General features: G+C 50.9%; 1 protein-coding gene across 2 annotated transcripts in view; it reads right to left on the bottom strand.

Moving 5' to 3' along the window:
- The window catches only part of IGDCC3 (immunoglobulin superfamily DCC subclass member 3), a 42,647-nt gene that overhangs the window by 8,279 nt on the left and 15,188 nt on the right, over nt 1-19,180 (bottom strand). For both annotated transcript variants that reach the window (XM_067750724.1, XM_067750716.1), the window contains exons 3-4: nt 689-833; nt 195-325 (exon numbers count right to left, since the gene is read on the bottom strand). In XM_067750724.1, the coding sequence (XP_067606825.1) occupies nt 195-325; nt 689-833 (276 nt within the window). The remainder of the gene's footprint in view (nt 1-194; nt 326-688; nt 834-19,180) is intronic.

The following is a 19,180-nucleotide window of genomic DNA, read 5'->3' on the forward strand; positions in this document are numbered from 1 at the left end:
GAGTGGGCTTCCTCAAGGAGAACTGAGCCAGGGAGGGACCTCGAACGCCTCCTGAACCCTCACCCTGAAGAGCACAAAACTTTGTGCTCACAAGGTGCTCTGTATGCACTTGGCTGTCCAGGCTCTGGGGCTCAGTTGAAGAGGGACTGATTGGAGGGTGGGGAGAAGAACGAGACAGGGCCAAGGACCCTCACCTGACACAGTGAGGCTGGCCCCATGGCTGACCCGGACACTGGCGACATTGGAGGCCACACAGTGGAAGACGCCGCTGTCCTCAGCCTGAAGGCCTGTGATCTGCAGGACCCCCTTGGGCAGCAGTGTGTACCTGTGGCAGGAGGGCACGGTCAGCCATAAGCAAGCACAAGCACCACTGGCCACAGGGTGACTCAGCATCACGGACACAGCCCAGGACCCGGCCACTACCCCAATGTCACTTTTGTCATCACAGACACACTACGGGACTCTCACAGGTGGATGCACCTGCGATTCCAGCCTTGACAACCATCACACACAGATCTTCGCATGCATTCAAGTGTTGAATCTGGGCCCACAAACCACACAGATACTCAGTCTCAACAAAGTTGCAGAAACACCACCCTGGAGGCCACAGGCAGGCCTCCTTCAAGGCCCAGACGCTGGGCTGGCCTGCCTCTTGGTCATCCCTCCACCTTCCCCACCCGGGGCTCACCTCTCATTGTCTGTATCAATGGGGACTCTGTTCTTCTCCCAGGTGATCAGGGGTTTGGGAAGCCCATGGATTTGGCACTGGAAGCGGGCCACACCGCCCTCCTCACCCACGGTGGCCTGAGGGTGCACGTGGAAGTCGGACATGGCTGGAGAAAGAAAAGGAAATGTGTATGGGGAAGGCACACTGCTGAGGTGCAGAGGGGATGGGAGAGGGCATGGGGGGCCTCGGGCCTGTGTCCTGGAGCCCTGGAGCTCACCCGGCTCAGGGCGCAGGGTGTCTTCCCCCAAGCTGAGCTGGCAGGTGCAGGGCACAGCTTGCTGGGGGTACATCGGCACTTACCCTGCCTCCTACCTGTGGGAAACATCTCCCCCTAAGGGATGGTATAGGCCGGGCTGCGACACTTTGAGAAAGGTCTGGACAAATTCTTGGATAAACCTCTAACACGGAAATCTTGGGCTGCGGACCCATGAAGCCTAGTCAGAGAAAAGCCTTGCTCCCACGGCCTGCTCCCCACTTTTACAGCGGCTTTCGGATTTATTTTTATAAACTCCCTGTAAGGTATGCAAGTGCTAAGTATTATGCTGTACGTTTTACAGAATAGGAAACAGAGAGGGGAAGCGATTAGTCCAGTGTCACCCAGCAGGGACACTGGTCGTTAGAGCCTGGTTACCAGCACCCAGTGGCTTTCTTTGCCTTTCATCATCACCCCCTTATCCCCAGTTCTTCTGCAGCTTCTCAATGTACCCCAAGAAGGTGGTGTACCATCCAAGGTGACAAGCCTCTTAGAAGACAGTCAGACCTACCAATCTACATTTCAATGTGTCATAAATATTCAGGGGCTGCCTTCCCACCTTTTGGGGATCTGAACTGCTTGAGCTCTGATCATGGGAGGGGCCGTGGTGCACGCCCCCCACCCCCTTTTAGGCCGGTGAAGTGTTCCTGCCCACTCTCACTCCCATTCATCCTTACTCCCCAACCTGTAAAGCCCAGGGAAGGGGCCCCTCCCACATGGGTTCCCAGCTTCAGCACCAGGGCTGTGATTTCATTAAAATCCACTTTGCTTCAAGTGCGGGAAGGAGGCTCACCATCTGTCCAGGCAGGCAGCCCCTCCCCTCCAACACTCCATCAACTGGGACAGTTGTCCCCTCCCAGAAGAAGCCCTCCCTCTCCCCACAGCAGCAGGGACGCTGGAGCTTGTCCTGGTCCCTGCTCCTGACTCCCTGGTGCGGGTGGGCACACCCCGTCTCAGGCCCCCTCAATCCACCGGTCTGTTCAGGACTCCAGGGCAGCTCAGAAAGGCCGAGCCTTTGTGCCCTTCTTCCCAGAGTCTCTGGGGGCTGACTCTTTTGTGGCACATTCTCCATCTCATTTGCATGTGGTTCATTAAATATAAACATGCATAAAAATCCCCAGCCCAGTCTCCTCCTCCTTCAGGGCCTCCTGGGAGTATGGCTGATGGGTGTGAGCGCGTCCTTGCACGTGTGTGCAGAGCTGTGCTCGCTGGGAGGACATGGTTGCCTCTGTGTATGTGGTGTGAGTGTCCAAGCTGGATGTGAATGGGGGGCGGTGGTTGTATCCCTCAGCTCCTGTGGCTGGTGTGTGATTCTGGTTCTGTGTAGGTAATCAATCACACATGTCCCTGTGTAGGTATAGTCCTTACAAAGGGCACCTTGGGGCCCTAGGGGCGGGAGATGGGGGCAAGTGCCCCAGCTGGTGTCCCCATCAGGCTCAGTGAGATGATCCCCAGGGAGCACTGTGAGGTCAGCCTGCCCAGGCTCAGGCCAAAGGCTGTGTTTGGCCAAGGGCCTGCAGGTCAGCCCAGAGGTTTGGGGCAGGGGGCTGAGGCACTGGTAGGGCCCCTCTACTGCTTCCAGGCCTCAACCTCTAGGAGCGCAGGGCTGGAGGCAGGCCTAGCGAGCGGAGAGGGCACCCCAGCTCCTGGGTCAGCTGTCTATGCCCCACCCACCCAGCCCTGCCCTTCAGGAGCTGGGGAGCTGCCTGCCCCCTCCTCACTCCAGCTGGAGAGGAGCCTGCAGCCCCCCAGGGACTTGGGGCGGGGACTAATGGCTCTGCTGACTACAGATGCCTCCTCATTAAGGAACCCGAATCCTTTTGTGTTTCTAGCCCCCATTCTGGGCTCCCTGGAGGCGCCTAGAGCTAGGAGCTGGCCTGAGGAGAGATGCAAGGGAAAGGGCTGCTTCTCATCAGGGCGCACTGGATGGAGAAAGTTTGGCCTCTAGCTTCTTTCTCCCCCTAAAACTAAACAATGAAGAAGCATGGGTTGAATGTGATGCTGCAGAGGAATGCTCGAGCAGGAAGGGGTGGTAGTTAAGGAGCCAGTCTGATCATCTTCACACTGTACAACAGAGTCCGAGGGGTCCCCAGGGGCCCCTGGGATGCAGCTGGGGCCCCTCCCCACCCAGGGCTTCACATCTCCCCTCCATCAGAGCAGCACCTTGCAAAACCTCTCTATCAGCTTTACTTAACTGCAGTTCTGCCAAACATTTCATTTGAAGGGTAGCTTTGCTTTTAAAAGTGCTTGAAAACCACGCATGTAAAGCCAACACATTCATTTTATGAAAGGGAAACTGAGACCCAGGCCCAGTTGGTGGCTCTACTGGCCCCAAATCAGAAGTTCCATGCCCCAAGCCCTCTGCTGGGGTGTCCCCAGCAAATTTTTCACTCTCCAAGGACAGGTGACCCCAGGGCAGACTGCAGGCTGGGCCAGCCTCTTCTCACTGGCTGTGAGTTGGCACTGTGTGACAAGTTGCAGGGACGACAGTGAGCCCCCGAGAAGGTTTTTCTGTCCCGTCCCTCGGAGCCCAGCTGGTTAGGCAGTGTGGTCCGGGGGAGGGGGTGCAATAGGAGGGTGTGGTCCTCTTTATCTGAGGCTCCTTCTTCCCTCCCCTTCTTCCCACCCCTACTCAACCCTTGGGTCAGCCCTGTATATCCCTTCGGTGTCCTGGGGGATTGCAGTGAGACCGTGGGCAGGCAGTGTCAGGGTATAAAAGGGAAGAACAAACCTGACTCCATGTTGGATCTGTTTCTTTTTCTTTAACCTTTGTATTCTATTGCTTTTGCTACAACTTAGTTGCTAAAGGGATGTTGCCTAGAGCTTAAAGTATACATGATGGCCCATCTCTGGGAACCCTGCCTCCCGTAATAGGAGCGCTGGTCCTTTCCTCCACAGATGAAGGGGTGAACAGGTACTCTGCAGGGCCTCCCACGTCAGACTCCTGCTGCCTTCCTGTACAGGCCTTTGTCCACACTCAGCTGAGCTCACTCCGAGTTTGTCCACTCACTCCGAGTTCACTGCTGACTTCTTTAGGAAGTCAGGGGAGAAAATTTCTCAGGGCCACTTAGATCTCCGATCTCTCAGAGGGGAAACACGTTTGGTTTACGTGTCTGTTTTGCACTGGCTTGTACGAGCAGGCCATGGAGCCAGCTGTCCCTCATCGTGTCTCTCTGGGAGAGGGTCCCTGGGCAACCATGAGGACGTGGGGCTGAGGACTGGACCTCAGAAAACGCTGACCTCTGAGCAAGTCATTCTGGAGGCCACTGTGTGGTTGACAGTGGTGGGCACAGTGGCTGGAGGCACTATTTGTCAATAGTTTTTTATTATTATTATTTTAAATTTTTATTTTATTTATTTTTGGCTGCGTTGGGTCTTCATTGCTGCACACAGGCTTTCTCTAGTTGCGGCGAGCGGGGGCTACTCTTTGTTGCAGTGTGCGGGCTTCTCGTTGCGGTGGCTTCTCTTGCTGCAGAGCACGGGCTCTAGGTGCGCGGGCTTCAGCGGTTGTAGCATGCGGGCTCAGTAGTTGTGGCTCACGGGCTCTAGAGCGCAGGCTCAGTAGTTGTGGTGCACGGGCTTAGTTGCTCCGCAGCATGTGGGATCTTCCCAGACCAGGGTTCGAACCTGTGTCCCCTGCATTGGCAGGCTGGTTCTTAGCCACTGTGGAGGCACTATTTGTGGCCAGTGTGGGTAGCACTGTGTATGGGGCTGGTGGACATGAAGGTGGTGCTGTGGCTTGCGGCTAACGATGCTTTACCTTCCTGCTCACACCTGTTGGTCGGGTAGGAGCCGTTTCGGGTTCCTCACTTCAAGCTGGGTTATGGGAGGGGGTCGTGTTGGGAGGCCCCTCCTGTGTGAGGACCAGAGAGAGTGACAGGGAGGACAGAGGCCTGCTTGGGGGTCATTATGGAGAAAAGAAGAAGAAAGCACCTTTGTCCTCAAACAGTCTGAGAAGGAATCTCCCAGCCGCTCCCTGTCCCTGCCAGGGGTACAGCTAGGCCGTGGGGAAAGAGGGTTCACAGAGACAGCCCAGCAACCCACCGGGCTGGAAGGGAGCAGAAACCAGCAGGAAATGGCTCCTGGACACCCCTATAAATCACCCGAGGGGAGGGGAGTCTCCTGAGAGCCAGATCTAGAGAGGCTCAGGGAGGGGAGGGGAACTTTCCTCCTGGTCCACGACCTCTGGCGAGGTCAGGCCTGGATCTGATTAGACAGGCTCCAAGGGGACGCTGGGTGGGGCAGGAAGGGTCGGGGCAGAGTGCTGGGAAGGAAGCCGGCAGCATACCCCAAGCCCAGCCTCCAACCCTTTGGCTACAGCCAGACTCCTATCTGGTGTGTGATGACAAAGAGATCAGTGGGCTTGCTGGGATGGAGAGTTCAAAACACAGCCTTTGCAGAAGCCAGCGGCACTGGAGGTCTGAGGCACCGACTGCCCCCACTCATACCGCCATTCAAGAGGAATAACCACGACCTGCAGACTCTTCCAAAGGCCATCCAAAGTCCCCTTCCTTGTATCCATCCCTGCCAAGGACCAGGGACACCCCGAACGCCCGGTTCCTCCTCACGCAGCTCAGATGATTGTAATGTTTTTCCTTATACCAGAGGCACAGCTGAATCCCATATGCTTCCACCCAATGCCCCAACTTCCCCCTTGAGAATCTCATTTTTTAATAAAGTAAGTAGCCAGCTATTAAGCACTTGAAATGTGACCAGTCCAGATTGAGTTGGGCTGTAAGTGTAAAATACACACTGGATTTCGAAGATTTAGTACAAAATAAAAAGACACTAAGCATTGGGGAAATGCAAATCAAAACCATAATGAGAGGCCACATCACACCCATTGGGATGGCTACTACCAGAGCAATGACAAAAAACAGCAGAAAATAGCAAGTGTTGACAAGCATGTGGAGAAATTGGAACCCTTGTGCACTGTCGGTGGGAATGTAAATTGGTGCAGCCACTATGGAGAACAGTGTGGAGGTTCCTCAAAAACTTAAAAATAAAACCACCATACAATCCAGCAATTCCACTTCTGGGTATATACCCACAAGAATGAAGGGTCTCGAAGAGATATTTGTACAGCCACATTCATAGCAGCCTTATTCACAATAGCTAAAAGGTAAAAGCAGTCCAAGTGTCCATCAACAGGTGAATGGATAAATAAAATGTGTTTATACATACAATGGAATATTACTCAGCCTTAATAAAGGAAGGAAATTCTGACACATGCTACAGTGTGGATGAACTTTATGGACATTATGCTAAGTGAAATAAGTCAGTCACAGAAAGACAAATACTGTATGATTCCACTTATATGAGGCACCTAGAGTAGGCAGATTCATAGAGACAGAAAATAGAATGGTGGTTGCCACAGGCTGGTGGGGAGAGAGGAATAGGGAGTTACCGTTTAACGGGAATAGAGTTTCACTTTTGGGAGATGAAAAGAATTCTGGAGATGGATGGTGGTGACGGTTTGCACAATAATATGAAGGTACTTAATGCCACTGAACTGCACATTTAAAAATGGTTAAGACAAAAAAAAGTGGTTAAGACAGTAAACTTTATGTTATGTGTATTTTACCACAATTAAAAAGTTGGAGGGACTTCCCAGGTGGTCCAGTGGTTAAGAATCCACCTTCCAATGCAGGGGACACAGGTTCAATCCCTGGTCAGGGAACAAAGATCCCACATGCCACGGGGCAACTGAGCCGGTGCGCTGCAACTACTGAGCCCATGCACCACAACTAGAGAGCCCACAGGCCGCAAACTACAGAGCCCATGCACTCTGGAGCCCACATGCCACAACTAGAGAGAAGTCTGTGCACCGCAAGGAAGAGCCTGTGAGCTGCAATGAAAGATCCTGGTGCCGCAACTAAGACCCGATGCAGCCAAAAATAAATGAATGAATGAATAAATGTTTTTTAAAAGTTGGAAAAATAATAATTTTGATAATAGTTAATAATTTAAAATATTGCTAACAAGCTGAAATGATAATATTTTGGATTTTAAAGACAGTTCAAAAAATGTAAAAAGTATTAATAATTTTAAAATAATGATTATATGTTGGGATAATATTTTGTATATATTAAGTAAAATAAAGTTTATTATTAAAATTAACTTCACTTGTTTTTTTTACTTTTTTTGTAAATGTGACTATTAGAAAACTTAAAGTTACCTACATGCTTTGCGTTATACTCCCGTTGGACAGTCCTGCTCTAGAAGACACGACCAATTTTGTTCTTCACACAATAGATCTTCAAATACTTGAGGTCTGGGTTGTTCCCTGAGAAACATCTTCTGAGGGGAAACACCCTTAATTCCTTCAGCCACTTGTGATGTGAAATGATGTTCAGATGCCTTAAGCCTGAAGACCCTGGGGATGGTATGAACCCAAAGGGCCTTACACCAGCAGGGGACCTGGAGCAGATTTCAGCCATCATCTGTAGTGAGCATCCTTGTGTTGTCCAATATGACAGCCACTAGCTACATGTGGCCACTTAAATTAAAATTAAATTAAAAATTCAGTTCCTCTGGCTCCCTAGCTACCTTTCAAGTGTTCAACAGCCACAAGTGGCTACAGGCTACCTTATGGGACAGCACCAATAAAATACTTCCATCATCACAGAAAATCCTTTTGGACAGCACTGGTCCACACCCAAGGCAAGGCCTCAGACCCACAGCTGCTTTCTGTCTTGCTCCCTCTCTCTTGCCGTCCCACCAGAAAGCCCCCTTTCTTCTCCATCTTCATCACTAGCCCAGCTTTGCCCCTACCAGATCCCTCCTCTCCTGGCCACATGGACTCAGAGACTGCTGACAAGGCCCGCATTTGATCGCATCCTAAGGCTGTCACACTGCATGGCAGAGAAGGCCTCACACAGCACGATTTCTACTGCCGGTGGGGAAATACTTGCTGAGAGCATTTTGAGGGAGCAATGCAGTGAAGAGGTTAATGGTACAGGCTCTGGAATCAGACAGAACTGGGTACAAGACTCACCTCCGCCACTCTTAGCTCTGCGACCTTGGACAAGTTAGTCTCTCAGAACCTCTCTCACTTATAAAATTGGGATGACAATAGCTCATGTTGCTAGAGCGGCTGCACTGGCGGGAATCAATGAGATTTATTTGTAAAGTGCTTGGCACAGTCCTTGAAAAATAGCAAATACTTGCCAGTGATTGTTGAGGGAAAATAGTAGAATCTTGAGTTAAAAGGTGCTGAGAGGTTATGGAAGAGCACGGAAGGATTGGGGTTGGGTGGCCATCTACTCCAAGAGGGTAGCCGTACTCCCATGGAGAGGCAAAAGCTCAGAGAGCTAGTGGCAGAGCCCTCTGGAGAACTGAGTAAAGACAGAATCTGCAAGGCCTGAATGGTGAGAGGGTCAGTGCAGGGGGAAGGGGGCAGCCTGGTATAAACCAGAGCTTGGCTTGTATTTCACTTCTGCCTGGGGGCTTCACAGAGGCCCCAGTAGGTGAGCTGTCACTTGGAAGAAGCCATTGGGTAATTGAGGCCTTGATTTCTCTAGTAAAATGTTTATGAAGCCCATAAACTCATGCCTTTATTGGCCAGGCTCATTCCGGGGGATGGATGTGGCTCTCCAAGGTGTAGTTAAAGCACCTGCTGAACTCAGGCACCCGATGGCTACTCTGGCCTCCACCCAGACCCACCAGGCAGAGTGACTCCTGGAGGGCGAGGAGGCCAGCCAAGTCCACATGCTCTTTAAACTCCGCAGAGCACTTGTAAATGTCCTCTCTAAATGCGCATGGGAAGGAGAGAGGTGACGGCAGAGAACCTGAGTCCTGGGGAGGCTGGCAACTTGCCACAGTCCCGGTGGGATATTGGTTTTGTCATCAGGGTTCTCTGGGCCAGGCTTAGCCTCTCCAACACTCTGTCCCAGTCTCTCCAATATCTGGGTCCCCACCTTGCCCATGACTTTGGCTCCGTTAGGGAAGATCCCCTACGTTGATTGGCTGATGACATTTGGAGGTGAGGAAAGTATGAACTTAGAAGACATGTATTTACTTCCCTGGCTCTCCAAAGGGAAGTCTGAGAGTTGAATTAAGGTTCTGAATCCAAAGAGTAGGTGTTTTTTGCGGGGGGCGGGAGGGAGGCACTGTGTGGGGTTTGGGTGTTGGATGGGTGTGGGTGGACCGTGTCTGGAGCTTACAAACATCCCCAGAAGACTGCGATGGCTCAGAGGCCCTGTTCAGCTTTGCTGGGGGTGATTGATTCATCTGGGCCTTTGCCTGGTGACCCTGCTCTGAGAAGCCTCTGGAACCTTTTGTCTCCCTCTTCAAGCCCCTTACCCCCTGCCTTGGGCCTCTGAACCCCAGCCCCTCCCTCCCACCCTCCCACACCACCACCAGCTCACCACTCCCCGCCCAACCCCAATTCTAACACAAAAGGCAACTTTGTCTTTCAAGTCAGCAGCCATAAATCCACGTCTCTCCCCTCCCTCCTGGCAGCCACCTCTGACAAATGGGGTGGGGGGAGGTGGGGGACAGTGGGGGGCCAGACTCAGCTTGGGAAAGTCCTTGCATCCAGCTGTTGGCCCACTGTAGGCTGGTGAGCATCGAACCTTTATGGTCTGATCTTCGATTCCAACGGATGGTAAGACCCAAGGCACAGCTGCAGGAGGGGCAATCTGGGGCTCTCCGCAGCCTCTGGGCTGGGCTTTTACAACCCAAGGAGAATAAAACCTCTCAAAGCCCTACTTTTAATTATTCAGCCCACAATTCAGAGGCTCCGGTTCTTCCTCCGATCAAGTCTTGTGCTCCCCTTCCCTCCCCTGCCTCCAGCCCACCGTGGAGGGAGTGAAGTGTGCCTGGGGGAGAGTGTGCTGTGGGACACAGGTGGTATGCCTGCCCGATGCGGCATACTGGATGTGCCACTGGGTGGGTGTGCCCTGCTGCTGTCAGTGTGGACCCTACACATTCAGGGGAGGGGAAAGGGGGAGGAGTATCACCCACCCCACGTGACCACCCTACCTCCCCCACTGCTAGGTTTTCAAAAGCAGTCCCAACTTCAAATATTTCGCCCTAATTTTCATCCCACGTATCAGGCAATGAGTCACAGGATGTGTCCTGGTTTGGGAAATACAGTCCTCTGTCCTATTTACACAGCACACCCACTGAATTAACTCTAAGCATTCATTCAACAGATACTTACTGATGTGTCTGAGAGAATGTTCTGGCACTCCTGAAGTAAATTCCCTTCATCCCACAGGCCCTGTCCTTAGGTTTTCTACCCAAGCTCCTAGAAATATCAGAAAGGTGAAAGCACCAGAGCCAGGGTCTTAGGTACTATCATAGTAATGTGGTCCTGAAAAACAGAAACCTGCAGAAGCCATGATGGGCAAAGGTAAGATATTATATCAGTATAACCCTGAGAGGTAGGGATTACTAGCTTTTCTGAGGTGCAGAGAGGTTAAGTAACTTGCCCAAGGTCACACAGCCATTTAATGATGATCACACGTTAACATTTAATGATGCTAAAGCAAGCATTTGAACTTAGAGTGGGTCTAACTCTAAATCCAGTGCTCTTTCCCTGCATCACAGCTGTGAGACACACACACACACACACACTCAAATGCTGCTCAAACATGACTAACCATACCTGCAAGCACTGGCACAGAAAATCACAGAGGCGCACAACATCCCAGACCCTTAAAAGTACCATGCCTACGCACATTCAGAGACACCCGTGACACAGCAGGCTTCACTTTAGCTGAACTCCCCCAGGGTTTGAGGTAGGTTTCATAGCACGTGACTAATGCAGATAAGCACCATGATAAGATGGTGTTATTAGCCCACTAGTGGTCACTGAGCCCACACATGTTTCCTAAATTCTATTAACACAGGTAAATAAACAACCCAGATGCTAGTCTCCAGGTAGCTCTTCCATGAGCATTTCCAGATCAGCAAACCGGGAAACCAAGCTGCAAGGATGGGGCCTGCAGGGTTACTCCTGTCACCTGTTGGGCCCTTATAAAATAGAGTAGTTTATTTTCCTGGTTTTGCAGGGGGAGGACAAAGCATTGTGAGATGCTAGCAGCTTCCATGGGGTGAGTGGAGGTAGGGGGTGGGGAGATGGAAGGTGGATGTGCTAAAGGGAAGGGTAGCTGTGACTGACTCAGTCCTTTTAATAACTGGATCTTGATAAAGCCAAAGCCCCTCTCTGGGCCTCTGTTTCCTCCTCTGTAAAATGGGGGAGTTGAGTTGGACAAGTTATAAAGTCTCATCCGGTTGTAGCCTTTGAGACACATGTGCTTCCAGGCACCAGCCAAGGGTGCAGGGTCAGGGAGTCGACTTGGGAATCTCTCTCTGCCTTAGACTTGAAAATGTCCAGGCCCAGCAGAGCCCCTCTCCATAGACTGCATGTCTCCGCCCGTGTCAAGGTCACCAATCTTCCTTATGTAAACCTGCCCGGGCCCACAACATCCTTAACTTCCGTCATTCTGGTCAGGATACCGGATCTCCCTCACCTCCCGGAAGGGCGTCTGGTTAGGGGGCCCAGGCTGGAGCTATTAAGTAAATTGCTTTCACATGACCATGAGGACCACTCAACAAAAACAGATACTTCCCCCAAATTTCCAGAGCCATATATTAGGATTTGTAGGGACTAATATAGCAGGCATTAGGTAATGGAGAGGTGACCTGGGATCATGCCTGGCTCTGTCACAGATTCTCTATGTGACTCTTCAATTCCAACCTTGGATTTCTCATCTGTAAAACAGAGGAGTGGAGGAGGACAGACAAGAGAATCTCGAAGGTCCATACCATTAAGAGTCTAGGATAACACTAGGTAAAATGGTTGCTCTCCACCCATGAAAGGACCCTCTCCTATTCTCAAACCTTGATCTGATGCTGTATTCACCTCTCATGGCTCTACAGGACCTCTGGCAGCTCAGCACTGAACCCCAATAGTTTAAGGCCTGCAGCTCCTCCACCCCAACAGCACTCCAGAAGAAGCCTTATCAGTTTGGGGGAAGAGGGAGGCCTACATTCCATGGGAGGATCATGAACCTTCTTGGTTGGTTAGGGCTACCAACTCTTGGAAGTAGACTTATTTGGGAAACTCCACTGCTGTCTTCTAGTTGTCGGAGGTCTCCTAAAGCCCTAGGAATCGCCGTAGAGGGTTTCAAAAGCCTTCCCTGAGATTTTTTGATGATGGCCCTTCTGACCGGTGTGAAGTGATACCTCACTGTAGTTTGGTTTTTTTTTTGCGGTACGTGGGCCTCTCACTGTTGCGGCCTCTCCCGTTGCGGAGCACAGGCTCCGGATGCGCAGGCTCAGCGGCCATGGCTCACGGGCCCAGCCGCTCCGCGGCATGTGGGATCCTCCCGGACCGGGGCACGAACCCGTGTCCCCTGCATCGGCAGGCGGACTCTCAACCACTGCGCCACCAGGGAAGCCCCTCACTGTAGTTTTGATTTGCATTTCTCTGATAATTAGTGATGCTGAACATCTTTTCATGGGCCTCTTGGCCATCTGTATGTCTTCTTTGGTGAAATGTCTATTTGGGTCTTCTACCCATTTTTTGATTGGGTTGTTTGTTTTTTTTGATATTGAGCAGTTTGTGTGTTTTGGAGATTAATCTTTTGTCCGTTGCTTCGTTTGCAAATATTTTCTCCCATTCTGAGGGTTGTCTTTTTGTCTTGTTTATGGTTTCCTTCGCTGTGCAAAAGCTTTTAAGTTTAATTACGTCCCATTTGCTTATTTTTGTTTTTATTTTCATTACTCTAGGCGGTGGGTCATAAAAGATCTTGCTGTGATTTATGACTTAGCCATAAAAAGGAACAAAATTGGGTCATTTGTAGAGATGTGGATGGACCTAGATTCTGTCATACAGAGTGAAGTCAGAAAGAGAAAAACAAATATTGCATATTAACACATGTATGTGGAATCTAGAAAAATAGTACAGATGGACTTACTTCCAGGGCAGGAATAGAGATACAGATGTAGAGAACAGACTTGTGGACACACACAGCGGGGGAAGGAGAGGGTGGGATGAATTGGGAGATTAGGTTTGACATAAATACACTATCATGTGTATAATAGACAGCTATTGGGAACCTGCTGTAGAGCTCAGGGAGCTCAGCTCGGTGCTCTGTGATGACCTAGATGGGTGGGATGGAGTTGTGGTGGGGAGGGAGGTCCAAGAGGGAGGGGATATAGGTATACATATAGCTGATTCACTTCATTGTACAGCAGAAACTCACACAACGTTGTAAAGCCATTATACTCCAATTAAAAAAAGAGCTTTCCCTTAAATTCAAAGGAATCACCACACCCACCCCTAACCTCTCCCTTTTCCTGTGCCTCTTATTAACAACCTCATCACGCACCAACTACCCAAGCTAAAACAAACCAAGGCGTCACTGCCTCATCCGTCTCCCTCTCCCCCACAGCTAACTGGTCACCAAATCCTGGTCTAACCTCCCTTTTCCCTCCCATTGCCTTGGCTCAGGCTCTCATCACTCTCAACTGTTTCTGTAATAGCTTCCCCTCTCCAGCCTTCCCACTTCCAGTGCTCTCTCCCTCCTCTTCTTCCTCCATCCTGAAGCCATAATTATCTTCCTGAATATCCAATATGATCATTAAACATGTTTGGTGGTTCTCCATTGCCTTGAATCAAGGTACTCTCCTTGGGATGGCATTCAAGGTCTCCATTATTAGGTCCTGATTCATATTTCCAGCTCCAAATGCAGCTAATTCTCTCTTCATGTGATTTGTACTTTGACTGTGTGAGACAAGTTTGCCTTCCCGAGACATATCATAGATGGTCATGCTTATATTCCTTTACTTCTGCTGTGCCCTTTGCCTGGAACTCTTTTGCCAGTTTCTCTACTAGCACCCCACCTTCCACATCCCCCAAAGGAGGCAGAATTAATTCCTGCCTCCAATGTGTTGCCTTGTGCCTCTCTCCTAGCTCTTATCAGACTTTATTAGAATCAGTTGCTCACACATCAATCGCCTACTAGTAGCCTACGATGAGTCCCTTACCGGCACAGAACAGTCTAATTTACCTTTCTACCTCCAGCACCTAGAACAAATACTAGGTAGATAATAAGTCCTCATTAACTGTGTCCTGAATGCTGGCTTTAAGGATCATATGGTCTTGGGGATCATTCCCCGTTATCTTCTCTTCCACCCAAGTCCCCACCCTACCGCAATTCATTGCCTATGGTGGGCAAGTTACTTCCTCTCCTTGAGTCTCAACTTCTTCAATGAAATGAAGGACTTGGACCAAGCACCCGCTACCCACTTCTCAAACTTGACTGTGTATCAGAATAACCTAGGGTGCTGGGTAACAATGCAGATTTCCGGACTCCACTCCCTTGGTCTGGCGCGGTGCCCTGGAACCTATATTTCTGTGAAAGCGCAGGAGGCTGCCTCATAATGCACAGCCAGAATTGGGAACTCCTGGCCTGGCAGGTTCTCGAGAACCCTGATCTCGCCTCGGGCTCCAGCATCCGACGAGGGCAGATTCTCAGCCCAGCACCCGCCTGCACACCCCCCACACCCCCCGCGAGCAACGGGGCCGGCTAGTCCAGGCAGTGTGACTCCGATGCCAGCAGGCGCAGAGCGGGCGGCGGGGCGGGTGGAGGAGCATGTGGGAGCCCGGCCCCCGCGGGGCCCCAGTGCAGGCATTCGGCTGCCGGGCGGGGTCAGGGCCCTGAGAGCCGCTCGCTCAGCGGCAGGAGTAAGTGGGACCATCTGCTCCACTCCGCAAAGGTCATCGCTTTGTGTCAAGCTCCCATCCCCCCCTCGCTCCTCCCCCACCTTCCCCTCTTTGCCCTTTGACTCCCGGGACTCCAAAGAAAAAAGCACTTGAGGTCCTGATGAAAGTGGGAGTGTGATGGGGAGCGACGACGGCCGCCGGAGCTCGGGGCCCGCGCAGAGCCGGGCCTGCTCCGAAGGAGAGCGCGGCGGGCGGCTGCGGGACGAGGAGGACCGGCCGCGTCCCGTCCGCGGGGCCCGGGTCCGAGCCGGCGGCGCGGCTCCCGAGAGAGGCGGCGCCGGTTCCCACAGCCGGCCGGGCCGCCGGGCCCCTTTGAAGTGGCCGCAGCTGCACACCCCGACCCGCGGCTAATCCCCGCCGACGCGGGCGTCCTCGCCCCCCCGCATAGCAATAGTGTCCGCGCTGAATGGCGCTGGCTAATTACCTCGCTCGCACCGCCGCGGGTGAATGAGAGAATCCGGCATTGTGCGCGGCGAATGGAGAAAATAAGACAGCCATTGTCCTCGCAAGCCAAACGAGGGTTTGATGTCGCTGGGGCGAGCGAGGCACCATTTCCCGCCACCCCCTCCCCCCGGCGGGGGCAAAGTCCCCGGCTGGGCCCGGGTCCGGGAGGACCGGGCTGGCCCGGGGAAACTGAGGAAGCAGGTCCGGTCTCCCCGGGAAAGAATCCCTCCGCCTCCCGTGGAAGCCCAGCGGGCGGACACATGACAGCCCGGGGCTCCCCTCTCCACCAGCAGATTCTTAGCGGCACCTACTGCGGTCGCCCGGTTCTGTGCCCGACTTAGAAAAAAAAAAAAACAGCAAAAAAACAGGCACGGCCCTGCCTTCGACAGCCTAATTAGATTTCGTTGGGAACACATGGAACAATCGGAGGAGTCGGGGATTTGTATCCCTCAGTGCTCAACTGTGTGCCACCAGCTGAAAGGGCTGGAGAAGTTCAGAGAATGGCTGGGAGAGATGTGAGGAGAGGAACAAGACCCTGAAAAGAAGGGGCAGGAAGATGGGGAGCTGTGGGGAGCCTGGACTGAGGAAAGGACTGGCACCTTGGATAATGTGGACCTCCCCTTTCCAACCATTTCCCTCTTCTGGGAGGAAGAGGGAAATGGTTGGAAAGGGGAGGTCCACATTATCCAAGGTCTGCAGAGCCAGGTTTCAGGATGCGGAGGTAATGCCGGAAGCACGGAGGCCACTGTTTTGATTCAAGAAAGGTCCCGATGAGAATGGTGGATGGAAAGGTAAGATTGGAGTTCCAACCACTTGCCTATGGAAGCCGACTCATTATCAGGAACCGGACTAGCCTCAGGCATTTCCTTTTTTTCCTGTATAAGGATGTGAGGGGCTCAGCTTAGAAATCAGCACTAAAGGAAATCACGATGCACATGGACAAGCTGATGATCACACTGTTTATGCATTCAACAGTTTCTGTGCCTTATCAGGCTGCCTTCTCTTCACGGTCACCACCAAGTAAGGTTGCTTTTTGGTGGGGCGGGAAGAGGAGATTACATCCTTCAAGATCAGGAGGTGTCTTATCTTTCGGTCCCTCAGAGTACTCAGCTCAGAGGCAGGTAGGTATAGGACAGATGCTCTTGGAGATGTGCTGATTTGAGAACTGACCTGCTTTAATATCCTTCAGTTCCAGTATCCTTTTCCTGGAAGCACGTACTTCCTAATCCCTTCTGATGGGCTCTTAGACTATTTCTGCCTAAAGGAGGAATGTCATACATAAGATCCAATGTTCTATCAGGCTTCTCAAGTGATAAAAAGGTCTGTTGCTCAGATCAACAGTAGGCTGTTGCGCTGACCCAGTAGCCCTTAGCTAGCACCACTTACAATGCATATTACAGTAGAGCTCTTTCTGAGGCAGCAATCTTTTCTAACGTTCTAATGTCCATGTTACCACGACTAGATTATAAGCCCTTTGTGGGCAGCCCATAACTAGAGTCTGAAACAGGACCATCCATCCATCCATCCATTTATCAGAGAATAAAATTAAAGAATGGATAACACATAACACTTGTTCAGGGACTAAACAGCAGCCAAAATGGTTCCTTGTTTTGACTGATCAACCACATTAACATTACCTAGCACTGGTTGTAACAGTGATACATGAAAAGCATGCTTTTTAAAAGGAGAGAAAAATCTAAGTATAGGTCATTGTTTTTCTAACCCAACTCTGAATCAGGGTTTAATTTAACCCTGGTCATAACCTCCAATATAATCATAATGTTTTTCTTTATAATTCTCCTAAATCTGCATCTTAGAGTCATATTTCTTCTGCCTAAGGCTCTAGAATCTTAAGCCCACTTGGCGTCCCAGCACCTGCTGCTGCTGAACTACTCCCCTGCTTAGGCCCTTCTGCCTCCTTAGTTGATCTGCCTAGTTAGTTGGTTTAAAGAACTCCAAAACAAAACAAAAAGATAAAGCGGAGCTGCTGTGGATGTGGTAGATGTAGGAAGCCTGGAGCCCCACCAATCTGACTTTTCTCTTTCCCCCATCTCCAGCCCCTGAGCCCCCTCCACAGACCCAAGGACCCTTAGGAATGATGCTTAAAGTCCCCTCATCTAGAGAAAAGAAAGGGCTTATCCAAGGAAGCAACAGCTAGTTGGTAGTAATCAGAGATCATTCTAATGCTACACAGGCAACTAGCTTCATTTTACAAGACTAAAATGACCATTCAAACAGAAACTACAAGTATAATTGTTATTATGTATTACTATACGTGTGTCTTTATGGTTTGTCCAGATTTCAACAAGAGTGCCTGAATGTCTAATCCCCAGAAGATTATACTTTGGAAATGATCCTCTATTCATAAAACATGAGGAGCCTCCAGGCCCAAATTAGAGATTCAATACTTTTAACTAAAAAAGTGCTTTTTTTTAAAGGAAGCCTGTTTCTCCTCGCATCTCTTCTTTCCCCAAACCCAAGACCATAAGTAACTTTAAAAATAATGCTCCATGGGTGACTATTTTGATAAGAAGATAATGAGTATAATAATGAGAGTGTGTTTTTTCTCCTCTTATCCATTCCCACAGCAACATGCATTCACAGGATGCTTTGATTTATCATGGTTATGACTTTTCAAGGTAACAGGAAGGTAGGCATGTATATGCAGGTATAGTCCTTCCAAAGAGGATGCACATGAAGCTCGAGGGAAGAGGGACACTTCCCAGCATGGAACTGGCCTGTTAGCTATTCCTGAGTGAGGCCAATGGTCTGGCATCCTGGGACTTTCTATAGCTTGCCTGGAAGGGTGTTCCACCCTGAGGTGACTGAGTACCAGCAGCCACCTCTCCTGGGGTGGCACACCAGGATCTGAACTCACCAGGCCAACCCCTTCCCATTCAGCACTCAGTCATGGCACCTGCAGCTCAGTCCAGTCCCAATCCTCCCCCAAGCGGTCAGCAGTGCGACCCTGGAAGGGAACAGAATAGGGAGATAGGGGTGCCTCTTTTTTTTTTTTTTTTTTGCGGTACGTGGGCCTCTCACTGTTGTGGCCTCTCCCGTTGCGGAGCACAGGCTCCGGACGCGCAGGCTCAGCGGCCATGGCTCGTGGGCCCAGCCGCTCCGCGGCCTGTGGGATCCTCCCGGACCGGGGCACGAACCCACGTCCCCTGCATCGGCAGGCGGACTCTCAACCACTGCGCCACCAGGGAAGCCCGGGGGTGCCTTTTAAGACTAGAAGAAGCTGGATTAGGAGACTCAGGATACAGTTAGATGCAGACATGGCTGCTCTCAGCTCCTGACAGTAGGGACTCGGAAACCTTCGGAGACTGGTTTAGGTGAAACCACCCAGTAGGCCCTTGAGTAATATCTGACTCAGTTTTACCTGCCCTCCCCCAAGTCCAGGCTGTTGAGCTCCAGAGGATGGGTGTTCCTACCCTCCTTTTCATATGCCCACAGCTCCCCATTCTCACCCTCCCCAGGCACCAACTCCAGGCCAAACCATGTGTTTAAGCGCTGAGGATGCACAGAGGAGCTATAGCCCCTCCTGCCACAAGGACTGTGCAAACCAGTGGAACAAGCTATATACTCACTGTCCCAGAACAGACCAGTGTCTTCTGGTTCTCCCCACCCCAAAAAATCAAAGCTGGGCATACAGCTCAATGAATCCTTCTTGAATTGATGTAATAAAAGCTATATAGCTTTATTTCAGGAAAGCTTTGATCCCATCAACCTTACGCTTACCAGCCTTGCTTGTAATAATCTTGATTTTGTCACAGATGGGAAAATGATTTGAGAAGCAAAATCAGAAACACAGGAGAGCAGGAATAACAAACAGGCTCAATCCTGAGGCTCATTCTATGTAATATCATTATTGGTCTTCTGATATACTGGAATCAAGAATATTCTAACCCAATCTTCAAGTGGGACTAATTTAGACAGGGTTTTCTCTAAGGTACCAGAGGTCTGGAATACAATTTTAAAAGACCTCAAAACAATTAGGGTGGGCTTCCCTGGT

The sequence above is a fragment of the Pseudorca crassidens genome, chromosome 1 (genome assembly GCF_039906515.1).
Source record: "Pseudorca crassidens isolate mPseCra1 chromosome 1, mPseCra1.hap1, whole genome shotgun sequence".
Taxonomy (NCBI): domain Eukaryota; kingdom Metazoa; phylum Chordata; class Mammalia; order Artiodactyla; family Delphinidae; genus Pseudorca; species Pseudorca crassidens.